Here is a 14,968-nt window from a genome sequence, read left to right as displayed (position 1 = left end):
TTGGAAACATGATCTTACTAAACACATACATTTTAATAGTCTTACATTAAATTTTCACTCATTTCAATTGCCTATTATGTTTGTCTGCTACCTATATGTCCTCCTGGCCTTGCTTTTTCTAAAAATACTGAATGACTGAAGAGAGAGTCTACTCATCAATTTGGTCACTCCAAATCAAAAAAAGTTGAGGCAAAGAAATTAATACATTAAAACCTTACCCATAAATCCGCCACTGGCAATGCTCACATATTCTTTGTTTTTCTGTAATGGAAAATTAAATTTAAATTATTCCAAAAATGCAATTTAAATAAAACTTCTGACAGCTCTAAAACATTGACAAATACAATGTAAAGTTATATATTAAATTCCTGGACTTCCTTTTTTCCTTGACATTTTGGACTTTGGCACTTTACCTTATGTACTGTAAGGTCTAGTGCTTGGGTAGGAAGAAGGGGACTTCATGGCTGTTAACAAGACTGTGATTTTATTTGTATTACAATACCAATAATGCGATAGTCAAACCAAAATAAGTTAAATGGTATTTTAGTATATAATCAGAGTGGTTTTTAAAAGCTTTCAAAATATTTTATGTCCTTTATAAAACAGTAAAGGAAATATTATAGCTAATTATAAAGAATAGATAACAGAATGTTATTGTTTTGCAAACTACTAAAAACATAATGGATCTTTAAGTAATATAAACGAAAAAAGAGAGACATCGGGCAGTATTTGCCACCTGACAGAAGCACACACTGCCTCCCCAGGACCCTCTGCCCCTCCCCAAAAGGCAGTCTAATCATGTCTTTAGATTAATTACCCGCTTACAGGAAATACCAGCAACAGAACCTGACAAATGACACCGTGTGAATGTGATCAGCAAGATCCAGTACGAGAAACTCTTTAAGACAAATTAACTGGTTTTTTTCCTAACAAATATATGCAAGGAAAAAAATTAGAAAAAGGAACCTATAAATTAAGAGAGACTTAAAAGACATCAACTAAATGTAATGTCTGGTTTCAGATCTTAGGAAACTCAGGGAAACCTGAACACTAGTTAGATTTTTTATAATAAAGTATGATGATAATGTAGTTATGTCTTTATAAAGAGTTTATAGTGTTGAATTCTCCCTATTTTTTAATTTCTTTGAAATTTTGCATAATAAAAATTGGCAAAAAATTTCTAAAACCACATCAAGAACCTGAATTAAAAAAGTTCACAATATTCTAAACTCTTGCTATGTGACAGCTCTCACAATATATAGTTTATATTAAAGCATCTTTAGAATAGGCTACGTAAATTTATGAGTAAAATAAGTTTGGGATCCTATTTTTGTTATTCTGTATAAGTTTCTAAATTCTTTCCTTTAATAAGGTTTAACATTATCTTACAATTCCTCTTCCAAATACTTTGTTTCTTCTCTGATTTTGCCTTCCAAAGATTTTGTCTTTAGCCTAATTTTCTCAAATCAGATTCCCATTAAAATATAAGGTGAATAGAAACTAATACAAATTTAGTGGCTTGTGTAATATGATGCCTACTGTCTTCCTGATTCCACAGTTCACGATCAAAGGCCTTTAATGTATAAAATACCAAAGAATACCTAATAAACAACTGTTTTTTATAAAGAAAGCCATCACTGAGTGAGGTTCTGAAAGAAAGCAGAGGGACAGGTTTCAAAAAACACTAATGCAAGTTAGATGTGCTGAAGACAACATTCAAACACAAAAAAGCAAGCAAGCTAAGGGTAAGAAATAAATATGCATGTGTATTTATTTAATTTCAAAATGAAGATATTATAATGAATTATATAGCTACTATTTAATAAAAAAGTACCAGGCAAAAAGATCAATGCACCAAAATAGATCCTGATGTATGGAAGAATGCAGTATATTAAAAAGGTGGTATTTCAAATTGGTAGCAATTGGTTAAGTACTGGAAAATTTTTTTTTTTATTCCTAACTCATTTCTTACACAAAAATAAATTCCAGATGGTTCAAGACTTAAACATAAAAAATAAATCTTATAAACATTTGAGCAAAATCTGGAGAAGATGACAATTTTTGGCAAGACACAAAACTAGAATACTGTAAAGAAAAATACAGATAAATCTGACAGTGTACATGAAAGCAAAAAATTATCTCTGTGAATTCTTAAAGATGATAGCAATAACCAAACAAAATTGAAATAATCTATGTCAGCGTACCTGTAAAAAGTGTGCCAGGACCATGTTCATATACATGTCTTCTTCCTCCCTGCCACTACCCATAAAACAGAGGTGCTCCCCACCAGCTATGGAGCCGGACTCAATGGACTGCTTCTGTGCTTCCAGCAAGGATTTTACAGACTGTGCAAACTCTGACGGATTCTGGAGCATCTAGACAATTTAAAAAAAAAAAAAATTAAAAACTTGGCAAGCCTGTGTTTCACATACATTTGCAAAACTTGAAATATTTTTCCAGGAAAAAATCCAACACTTAAAGAGCCACCATGAAAATGAAGGAAAATGAAAAGGCTTCTATAAATAAAATTCCTGGGATAAGAGAAATGTTTATAAATGTATTTACAATACATTAGAATAAAAGTTAAAAATTCACAGAAAGATTAACCTACTCAAAGAAGATACTTCTCTACTAGAGAAACATTTTTTTGTTGTTTTCTTTTTGTTTCTTATATAACAAACAACTAGGTAGGGTGTCCTTTGGTATCATGACAAAGAGAGTAAAAAACAATAGATCAAAACAAGTTCTATTTTTTAGTTTCCACTTACATGGCAAACCATGTATTTCTTAGAGGACTGTCAGAAATAGTAGAAGCCATTTATTTATTAGCACTATTCTAAGTAAATACAAGGATAAAAAATTCATTTCTTACCCTCAATGAAACATGTACAAAAACAGCTACAAAAAATTTTTTTAGATGTTATAATGGGGTTACATAAAAAGTACAATGAAAATTCAATATAGAAAAATGAACAGACTATATAGAAAAGCAATTTGTAAAAAAAAAAATATAAATAAACGGCACACTACAAAAAAGATATTTAACTTCATTAGAAATTACAATTTTTCACTCACTATTCTGGGAAAATAAAAAAAGACTGATAGTGTCCAATAAGGCTGATGGGATTCTCTTTACAGTTGTAAAACGTAAGGTGGTTGAGCCTTTTTTTAAACGACAATACGGTGGTCTCTAGTAAAATTTACATGCCCATACTCCTCAACCCAACAATTCTTATTGAAATCTATCTTACAGAAATGTTTGCATAAGTTCACAAAATATGTATAAAGGTATCAACTGCAGCACTGTTTATTTCAAGAAAATAGAAAATAACCCAAATGTACATTTATCACACAATAAATTATGGTATATCGATACCATGGACCAGCATGCACCATTAATAAGCATGTACCCAAATAGAAAGGTCTCGAAGAAACTGTTAAGTGAAAAAGTAGCAGAACAAATATCTAAATACATATTAAAGGTCTGGAAGATTAAGCAAGCTGTTAATAGTGGTTAACTCGGGATATTCTTTGAAATTTATTTTTAATTCAGATATTCATAAATCACTTGAGTAAATTTTTAAAATAGGAATAAGAGCTGAATCAAGGAAGAGAAAGGTACAGAAATATGAACAAGTTAAGATGACCTTTCCCACCTATTGTATCCAAAACTGAGTTCTTCCACCTCCGTTTTCCATGAGTTTCCTCTTGACACCACCAAAGCCCTTGTATGCACCCTTTCTGCCTCAGCATCAACTTTTCCAGACAAGCTGGGAAGAAGGGTAGAATGCATATCCAGTAAAAGGGGTTTCTATCCCACTTCTCTCTGTTTTCCCCATCCTTGACACTATAATAACCCCAGAACGGCTTAAATGTTGACAGTCTCAGTTCTACCAATGGCTCTACCCATCTTTGACAATATTTAATTATTTGCTTTACCCATTCCTTCAACTGACTCTACAATAGTAATTTTAACAACTGTGCATCTATATGTCAGATATTACCCTTATTGTTAGTTTATTGTACTGTATCAATACTCATGATTTTTAAAATGGCTTTATAGTAAAAGCTTGTAGAATTTTTTTTTTGTTGAGACAGGGTCTCACTCTGATACCCAGGCTGGTGTGCAGCATTGTGAACATAGCTCACTGTAACCTTGAATTCCTGGGTTCAAGTGATCCCCCCCCATCCATCTCTACAAAAAAAAAAAAAAAAACAAAACTTTTTTTTTTTTTTTTTTAGAGATGGGGTCTCACTATGTTGCCCAGGCTGGTCTCAAACTCCTGGCCTCAAGTGACCCTCCTGTCTCGGCCTCCCAAAGTGCTAGGATTACAGGCGTGAGCTACCGTGCCTGGCTACTTGTAGAATTCTTACCCAACTACAGTAAAAGCTGATGTTTATAGAGAACTTACCGGGTACAAGGCATTATGCTAAGTGCTCTATCAGGTAGCTTATAGTAAGTTTAGAATTTACTGACATAACAATGGTAAGCATAGTAAGCCATAGTTAGCAGTGTTTTCATCTACTACTTATGATGCCAAAAGGGTGTCCTAGGTGAAAAGGAAACGTGACAGCAATACTTTTCTTACAAGAGCAAAGACTCCTTCCTTAAGCAGAAAGAAAAATGTCTCCAACCTGGGATATGTATATTTATTTATGAACTAAAGAAAAAAAAATTACTTCTTTCTTACTTTTCACAAAAAAATTAATCAGTACTTATACTAACCAGATCTGAATCTAAGTGGAAAGCAGTTGATAAATGCCCAGCATTATATTGTTCTGCAGGACGGCAATCCACCACAAAGAACCGGACTCCTTCCTAAAAGGGAAACAACATTTAATATACTGGAATTTGCCATGAGGTTCACATTGCACAATATTGACAGTTAACCAAATAAGGAAAGAAGTTTATTAAAAAATGGATCTAACACAGAATTAGGAGGATCTAGTAAGTGTAGGCACAAGAAAACAAGCTCAAGGTCCTAAATACTTTTATTCATTTTAAATAGTTAAAACATTTTTTATATATTGTTCTTGACTGGAAAGTCTTAAAATATATAGCAGAAGAATATCAATTTGAGCTGTAAAACTAATTATATTAGAATCTGACAATATTTAAATGTGTGATCATGTAAACACTACATAGTTATAAGCACAACTCTAAATATGTTGTTCCTATTTTTGTAAATAAGTCCACAAATTTATCAACAGCTCAATTCGTATAAAAACTAAAAAGTCTTTCTTGTGTGAGGGGATGAGGGAGAGGTTCTACAATGCTAGTTTGAACTGAAGAAGTTCACATGGGTCTCTTTTAAGCTGAATTGTATGTTTTCATTTATTTTTTAATTTTAGTTCAAATTTAAAAAAAGTGAGATGCATATACTTTGAAAATTATGAATAACCAGAACAGATAAAGCCAGAAGTCCAACTGAGACTTCTCATCCAACTGATCTATGATAAAAGGCCTGTCTTCCCATGTCCATTCATCTCCCACCCTCAACTCTGGAAATACAGCCCATCTTCCAAACATACACCCATGGTTAACTGTTGCACTACTAATAATAAAGGGCGTATATTAAAAAATAGCACTTGTCAAACTGCCTCATTAGATTTTCATGAAGATCATAACAGAAAATTATGGCATATTTTAAAATTCTCCTTTGATTTATGCTTTATGGCATTAAATCGTGTAACTTAATTAGCTATAAACAACTCAGAATTTAACTGTTAAATGCTAAATTCACCCTTTTAAGTACTTTATACATCACATTCAGTCACTTTGCTGAAATGCGAAAAAAGATAAAGCAATTTACAAAAACTGGGGTCAAGAATGACAAAAATAATTGTTGACAATTAAAATAACATACAAGTTGGCAAGTTTAAAAACCGACTATCTGGGCAGAAGATTTCACACATTAATCATTCAAAAAGGCAAAACAGCTACACTGTTGCAATAAATTAATTTTATGGAAATCCACAAACAGGGGGAAATGTTGGTTCCTTGTATTTAAAAAAGACAGTCCCCTGACAAACTTGGTTTCCTTTGCTTACCCCTTGCAGCTGATTTGCCTGAAGGATCTCTGACACTGAGACGGCCAGACAAAGAGCCTGACTCAGATCTGCATCATCATCCTTAATTCCCAACAAAGTGCTACCAAAGAGGTGGTGATTATCCTATTCAAAGAGAAATTTTTAAACATTATGAAAAAAATACAAAATCTAACTTTTTTCCTAAAAATATTCTTACTAAACCATGATAAAAAGTAAAATTATATAATATCCTTGAGTCACGTGATTTTTAAAACTTAATATTACATAATCTCAAATAGCTAAAAGCGATAAAAAGTCCGTACACAAGTTTCTGTCAGAGTTCACACAAAATGAAACACTAAGAAAAAAATAACATATTCTACACAGCTATTTTTCTGAACTATCACCTACAGTTAAATTTTTAAAATGGGTACTCATACTTTTTCACATATTAATGTAATAAAAAACAAAAATGTGGCAGAAATCAATTGCATAAATTACGTAACATACTGATCTACAGCCTGTTCTAATTTACAGCTGCTAGTGCAGATTATTTACTATGTCTGAAGAATAAAAAGTACTGCTCCTGAAAAAGAAAAGAGGAAGTCTTCTTTTTCAGCCAGTACCCTAAACTACTATCCCACCATCTGACTTCCCAACACTATTGGGAACTGAAGTGAGCTACATAAAGAAAACAGCTGAAATTACTCTCTAGAAACAAATCTTTTTAAATTATTTTTGAGGGAAATGTTCTTAAAAGGTTTCCCTTGCCAGCTTTCTGAAACACACTATACTGAACATAATTTAACCTTATCTTGACATTTCAGTGACATGATGACTACCAACTACAAATTATTATGGCAGAATGTCTAAAAAAAAAAGATAATAAATGCTCTCATGGGCACCTGAGGTCACAGACAAACCTCTTTGCTTTATAAATACTTCTAGTCTGGTGTCCTTTACTGAAAGCACCTGTCTGGTCTAAGGGTCTAGATCTCTATGGGGCTAACTGACCCTTCTTTGTTTGCAAGACAGCTCTGCATCATTAAGGTTGTACAAGGCTGAACTCCAGATAAAGGAAACATAACTATACATCCTTCATTAGATTTTTGTAATACAATTTTTAAAGTCAAGAAAGCACTAATTTAGGAAATATCTCACAATTTTTTCATGATCAGAAATAATAATAATCAGAACAGAAGATGGTTTCCACTATTTTTTTAATCTGTCTGTTCCTCCACTACAGAGAGTATGTACCGTGAAAAAAATCACACAAAACGGTAACATATAAAAAAACAAAAAAGAATGACAACCTAGAGTATTTTAACTAAGGTAGACACAAAGTAAACAATAAAACAATGTATAAAACGTGAAATACAGAATCATTGGTCATTTCTCATCTTATACCTTCCTAAAAGAAGCTGGTGTTTTACTGCAATAATACTGAGCCAGAGAGAAAAGGTCTTCTATATCTTCTAGATTCAAACTGGATGGAGTATTTTCCAAGAACTCTGAAATATGATTATAGATAACATTTAATAAATTGTGAAAAACAATTAACATTATTTATGTATCAAAGCTGAAATATCTTCAACATATAAAAACTATGTAAATGGAATCTCAACAGGGATGCTTTTAAAGCTGCTTGTGGAGAAGTGGATTTCCCCAAATGAGCTGCAACTAACACAATTCTCCTGTTGGTGAAGGAGGGTGTCAGGCAATCAAATCAAATTCATTAGCCTTAATCAGAATTCTCTTATGTATTTATTCAATAAACACATATGAAGTGCCAGGGCCCTAGAACATCAAAAATGTCTAAAGAAGAGTCCCTGACTTCGTGTGAGGAAATAAAAATAATTATGTCATTACACAGATAATACAAAGTGCCAGGCAATACAGAGAGAAGTAACTACAATATCTCTGTGTGGGGGCTTCAGTGGGTAGAATCCAAAAGGAAAACCAAAGTTTCACAATGAATACATTATGTAAGCTGAGTACTGAAAGGCAAATTAAGAAAAGAGTAGGGAGAGAGAGGAGGGCACTTTATTTGAACACTGAAACCAAAGAAATAGTAGATGGAAAGGAATGAAAAGAGTGAAAAAATACAAAAGAACGAATGAGGATGGCAAAATTAGAGAAAATAGTCTGTTAAGGTCTGTACCTGGAGAGTGTTTATATAATTTCAGGGTTGAATGGGACCTCAGAGCTCTTCTAGATTAATTTCCTAAATTTATGGATGAGGAAACTAAGTTTTAGAGCGATAAAGTGACCTGTAATGTTTTCTCTACATTAAACGGTACTTACGGATGACTTCTTCTTTGCTGTCTGATTCTTGTGTTAAAATAACTTCTCTGTAAAAGGGAATCAAATAAAATGGAGTTAAATATTAACAAAGCACCCTGAGAAAAGAGAGGAAAATAGTCTAACCAACTTGATACTTACTTTGCATTAACAAGGATAATTAACATTAAGAAATAAATAAAAAATGGATCTGCTTGTTGTAGATATCCATCCCATATTGCCTGAGTGACTTCAACAGAACAGTAACATGCAAAAAGGCTTCCAAGCTGTAATCAGGAAATGAAATGAGAGACATAAACCATTGGAGCTGATTTGTTCTCTTAAAAATATTAAAGCAATTGAATAAGTAATTTTACATCAAATTATCTGTACCTGATATGTAACATGTACCTTAATTTTAGTGTATGAAATCCAAAGGCAAAACATAGATTCAAGGGACAACAGAGCCAATTACTAACTGTGTGACCTAGAACACACATCGATTAATCTCTTTAAAGTTCCATTTTTACTTCTGTAAAGAAAAAAAAACAAAAAGGAATGCTACTACCCATCTTCTACTACTGTTGGGAAAAGAGACACAATTAACCTAGAATATCTAAAGTAACCAGCACTCATCTCTGCCATAGCAAAATAACTACCATAATTACTGACAGAGCTAAGAGTAACTAGAATAATTAATAATGATAGCACAGTGTTTAACTTACAAGGTAACTGTGAGGATCAAACATGGTAATTTAAGAGCACCTAATAAAAATTTAATGATAATATAAATGTGAATTGCTCCCTGAAGCTTACTTGTACATCATTTGAAAGAGATTAAACATTCATATCCTTTAATAGATTTCAAGAGCTCTATGGCTTTGTACTTCAAATGAAAGAGTTAATCCATAAGTTCCTCTATAGCCAGACTGTGTTTTAAATTGCATGAATTCAGGGAAATTTTTATATCATTCAATTTTCATTAAATACAGAAACAATTCCATCTAGAGGTTTAAATTTAAAACATTTTTAATGGCTTAAGAGAGCTAATGGGAACACACATTTCATGCACACTTGGTGCTAGGTACTGTTGTCACATATTGTTTAATAATTATCTCTTATTTTAATTCTCACAATGGGCCTGCAAAGTAGACATTGTTCTCCCTATCTTACAGGTGAGGAAATAGACTTGGATTAAATTACTTTTTCAAGCTCACAGAGCTAGCGAGTGGCGGTGTTGGGAGTAGGAAAAAAGTCTGCACCAGCCTGGACAACAGAGTGAGACGCCCATCTCTAAACTAAAAAAAAAAAAAAAAAAAAAATTTGCTGGGGGTGGTGGTGCACACCTTTAGTCCCAGCTACTCAGGAGGCTGAGGCAGGAGAATTGCTTAAGCCTAGGAGTTCAATGCTGCAGTGAGCTATGATCATGCCACTGCACTCCAGCCTGGGCAACAGAATGAGATCTCATCTCAAAAAAAAAAAAAAAAGGCTGGATGTAGTGGCTCATGCCTGTAATCCTGGCACTCTGAGAGGCCAAGGCAGGAGGATCACTTGAGATCAGGAGTTCAAGACCAGCCTGAGCAACGGCGAGACCCCATCTCTACCAAAAAAAATAGAAAAAATTAGCCAGGCATGGTCATGGGCACCTGTAGGCCCAGCTACTCAGGAGACTGAGGGCAGGGGGATGGCTTGAGGCCAGGAGTTTGAGGTTGCAGTGAGCTGTGATGACACTACTGCACTCTATCCAGGGGCAACAGAGTGAGACTCTGTCTCAGAAAAAAAAAGAAAGAAAAAGAAAAAGTCTTGAGACTCCATAACCCATGTAATCACCATTACACTTGGCCACAAGGCTTTTAAAGTACATAATGTTACTGTTTTTTGTTGTTGTTTGAAAAATTACTATTACAAATTCAGATTAGAAGAGGTAAATACAAATTGAATAGTAATATACAGCCATTTTTACACTCACTTAGCTAAACCAAAGCTACCAAAAGCTGCCACTGCATTGCTCACAGTTATGGGCTCTTAAGGTTTAGGAATTAGTTTTTAATTGTTTCATCTCATGATTGAAAAAATGCTGTATTATATCAACATGATACTAATAGCAAGAATGAACTATTAACATTTGGCACATGAGATGAAGAGAAACATTTGTTTTAGTACTCAGTTTAAACCTCCTGCTCCCAGCACTGAGTACTAACTCAGAGTTCTGGCAACTGACAAGGCATTTCTTAGGCTGAAAGGCTTCTATTATTAAAATGCTTCAGGGAAATAGTTTATTACTTTAACATAAATAAGTGGATTTAGTGGCAACATATGAATCTCAGAGAAGCTACAATTTTATAGGTGTTTTTTTTTTTTAACTCAAAGTGACAAGACTGTGGCCAAGAGGAAACTAAATAGGCTACTGAGGTTTAAATTAGCCCAGAAGTGAAATAAGTTATAATTCTCTAATTAGACTTCCTGATTGCTAACTCATCCCATCATCCTATGAGATAGGTACAGTGCTATTATTATTGCCCTTTTATAGATGAGGAAATTGAAGCTCAGGGGCTTTCTAGATCACACAGTTAATAATTGGCAGAAATGGGATTCTTAATGAAGAAAAGTTATGCAAGAATCAAAGAATATGTTTAATTTTTGAATATAAAGTCGTCTAACACCCAATCATTGTTTTAGAAAGATCTTCAAGTTAAAAATAAATAAATAAATAAAAGGTTTAAAAATTAAAAAAAAAAAGATCTTCAAGTTAACCTGAAAGAGCAGTTCTCAAACTGTAGTCTGAGGACCCCCATGTACAGGAGGAGTTTGTGAGGTCAAAATTATTTTCATAATATTTAGACTTTACTTGCCTTTTTCATACTCATTCCCTGTTAAATGAATAGCATTTTCCAAAGGTTACATGACCTGTGATATCATCACAAATTGAATAAAGAAGAAGATATGAGAATCTACCTGTCTTTGATTTAGCCAAACATTAATAAGATTTGCAAAAATATAAAACAATGCTACTATTCTCACTAATTTTCTTTTGGAAAATATAGTTGTTTTTCATTTTAAAATAGGCTATTTATATGTTAACATGCAATGGATTTATCATTACTTATAAATAATATTTTAGATTCCTCAGTTTTAATTTCTCATCAACATAATCCATATAAACAATGGATCATCAATAAATTTTAAAAGTGTAACGGATCCTGAGACCAAAATTGAGAACTACTCTCTTACAATAAGGCCTTCTACTGAAAATAAAAATAGAGAATGACAGAGCACTGAGTTGTACTTTATATTCTTTTATTAACCATTTGATAATCTTAAGTCATTTTCCTCACGATTATATACCAATTCTTATACATGCCATCAACAATTTAAACACAAAGCTCTAAACTGAACTAATATGTATCATATATTTACATATATTACATGCATATATTGACAATTACATATATGTAAATATAACTAGTATATATTTGATATTAGCTATAACTAATATTAACATATATAACTAGTATTAACTAAATATAACTATAATATATAACATTAGTTATAACTATATTAGCTATAACATACATAATATAGCTATAACTACAATATAACTATACATCACTATAGCTATATATAACTAATACAGTTATAACTAATATTAAGTATATATTACTTATAATACATTATACATATATAAAACAAAAGGCTAAACTTCATATCCAATAATCTGAATTGACTAATCTAAGTGATGAGCAAAAAAAGTTATTTTGAAATGCCAATAATTTTACTCCTTAGGTTTAAGTAGTAATGGTCTATAATTTAGTACTTTTCTTCCTCTTCCTTAGAAAAAATATACCTAACTATAGTTTTATAGAAATCTATTTTTCATTAAATGTTCCTACTTTCACTTTATTACCCAGTTGAGTGCATAGGAGTCTGGAGTAATTTTCTTTGTATCAAGAAAAGAACAAAGCTCAGGCTCATGGTACTGGATGAGTAATCGGAAGAGATGAAATGGTCTCCCCTTCAGGGAACAATCCCTAGAAGACAAGAGAAGGAAAGGCTTCTGCATTAATAGGTCAGAAATGATCACATCAATAATCAATCCTCCTGTAATACCCACCTCCTCTCCCCACCCCCAGAACACCTGAAAACCACAGCATTCACAGCAAGCCAACCTGATAGTACCAGGCAGAGCTCTCTTTCTAATACCTTTCAATATCCCTGACTTGACAAAAGTTAGTAGGAACAGCAGGTCCACAGCCACTCTACAAAGACTCTCTCCAGGTGAACCCAGGCAGGACTTAAGCAAGAGGACCACAGGGATCAGTGAAAACAGCATTTAGATTATTTTGTTAGGGTTGGGATCCCAAAAGGAGAGCTGGAGAGTCCTGAAGAAGCTCTGCCAAATGAGAGGAAACTCCTAGGAAGGCTTCTGGTTAGCGCCACAGTTTATATACTCAATTAGGAATATCCTTTAGCAAAGGTACAAGTCTGAAATGGCCACAGATGAACATTTCAGAATAGTGGCCTCAGAAACTGTGGAAGTGCCCTGAGTACCACGTGCTCTGAATACTAAAAGATGCCAAATACTAATCTTGTTGAATAACTGTCCTACTTCAAAGGGTTATTATGAGAGCAAAATGGGAAAGCTGAATGTGAATATCATTTTAAAGTAAAGGGCACCAAATAGATATTCTACCATTTATATCTCAATGCCTTTTTAAAATTTTTATTTGTTTAGAGACAGGGTCTCACTCTGTCACCCAGGCTGGAGTGCAGTGGCATGATTATAGCTCACTGCAGCCTCAAACTCCTGGGCTCAAGCAATACTTCCTAATAGCTAGGAATACAAGTACGCACCACCAGAACCAGCTAATTTTTCTTTTTCTTTTTTGGTAGAAATGGGATCTCACTATGTTGCCCAACCTGGTTTTGAACTCCTGGTCTCAAGCGATCCTTCTGCCTTGGCCTCCCAAAGTGCTAGGATTATAGGAATAAGCCCCCACACCCAGCCAATGCCTTTTTTTAAAAACAAGCACCACATTTTACTGCAGATACTTCAAAAGTATAAATAATTATAATAGGCCTAGAGATACATTCTGTGTCATAGATACCCTGTAGTTTCTACTCATTATCTCAGGAAGTATCTCAGCCTGCTGAGATTTAAGGTTCCTCTGCCAAGGGTCACAGTAGCCACTCACAACCCTGATCTATAAGGCACTGTCCCCATACCCAGGGACCTAATCACATGAGCCCAAAGAAGACAATCCCTTGGAGCAGGTCCAGATGCGATGCATACACTAAGCTCACTCCTCAAGAAACACAGCTGCTTCCTCCTTCCCATGCTCAGTCTCTGACCTTGAACTCAGAAGATTTATCTCCTAACTCCCACATAAGCAGCATTCTTAGAAAATCTCTCGAGCCTAGAGGATTTGTTAGATACTATCATATTCACGTTAATTCATTTTAGTGTGTCCATGTTTGTAATACCTCAAAACTTAACTGAGTTACTTCATGGAAAAAGACTCTCTCAAAAGACATCAGATTTTTGGTAGTATAATCCTATTGGACATAGGGAGATTGTTACTTTTTAACCACTACAGTTATAATAAAAACAAAAGGCAATATTGCAAAAACAGTTACTTCCACATGGTTTGGTTGGTTAAAGTATGGTATTGCTGTGAACAAGGTGATGACTAACCCAATCTTCATTTGGACCAGTAGGCTTCACTAATTTTTTAGCCACTAATTATAAATTTTACTCCATTCAGCTTATATACAGAGATGCATTCTACTAGTCACATGGGAAGGAGGCAATAATGTGTAATGAATCAGCAAAAACTTTTAACTGCTCAAAGCACAGGCCATCATAATAAAAGTCATTATTAACTGAGGAAATACCATGTGCCAGATACTGTAATAACCATATTTTACAAAAGTTGTTCCGTTCTAGCTTCACAAACAACCCTATGAAATATACATATGCACATACATTTTATAGATGAGAAAACTGAGGCTTAATTGAGATCAAGTAGCTCGCCAAAGATCACACAGCTAAAAGATAATGGACCTAAGACCTATACACAGACACTGGGCATCAAGTCATTATACCATACTGCCTCCTTCCATATATATAATTTGGTATTTCAATTAGTGGTATTTTTGCAGGGGTACAATCTCTAAAACAGCAAACTGTACAGAAAATGCAATAAGGTAAAGTGCTTCATGTAAAACAGTTAATGAAATGAATGTCACAATTTTAACATTAAAACATTGATAAAAATGCTTTACAATGCTATTCAAAGAGAATAATGAAAAATAATTTCTATCAATCTAAGATCTGAAACCAACACTAGGATTTGATATGACTCTCAATCTACCACTTTTTGACACTGCAAACGGCAAGGAAGTTTTGTAGAGAAGGCCCCAGGTTGGCAATTCAGGTGCCTAGAGACAGAACTGGACTCATATTGGCAAGATTATCTCCTCCTTAGTCTGATACTTTCCCCACTGTATAGTATAAATCAAGGCAACAAAATGCTAAGGCAGAATAGGTGGTGAATAGTGGCATACTCTATAAAAACAATTGCCTAGTTCATGGTCTCATCTTCTGAAAAAGTAGGGCATCTCTGGGAGTCAGCCATTGCAACAGTATCTATTCGCTTAA

The 14,968-nt window shown here is 33.7% G+C and overlaps 1 protein-coding gene across 2 annotated transcripts in view; it reads right to left on the bottom strand.

Annotated features, from left to right (window-relative positions):
• TBC1D23 (TBC1 domain family member 23) overlaps positions 1-14,968 on the bottom strand; it is a 57,568-nt gene that overhangs the window by 17,578 nt on the left and 25,022 nt on the right. For both annotated transcript variants that reach the window (XM_069472537.1, XM_069472538.1), the window contains exons 5-12: positions 12,215-12,338; positions 8,473-8,597; positions 8,335-8,381; positions 7,438-7,541; positions 6,052-6,174; positions 4,727-4,819; positions 2,205-2,375; positions 219-261 (exon numbers count right to left, since the gene is read on the bottom strand). In XM_069472537.1, the coding sequence (XP_069328638.1) occupies positions 219-261; positions 2,205-2,375; positions 4,727-4,819; positions 6,052-6,174; positions 7,438-7,541; positions 8,335-8,381; positions 8,473-8,597; positions 12,215-12,338 (830 nt within the window). The remainder of the gene's footprint in view (positions 1-218; positions 262-2,204; positions 2,376-4,726; positions 4,820-6,051; positions 6,175-7,437; positions 7,542-8,334; positions 8,382-8,472; positions 8,598-12,214; positions 12,339-14,968) is intronic.

The sequence above is a fragment of the Eulemur rufifrons genome, chromosome 7 (assembly GCF_041146395.1).
Source record: "Eulemur rufifrons isolate Redbay chromosome 7, OSU_ERuf_1, whole genome shotgun sequence".
Taxonomy (NCBI): domain Eukaryota; kingdom Metazoa; phylum Chordata; class Mammalia; order Primates; family Lemuridae; genus Eulemur; species Eulemur rufifrons.
This window is presented reverse-complemented; position numbering and strand designations above follow the sequence as displayed.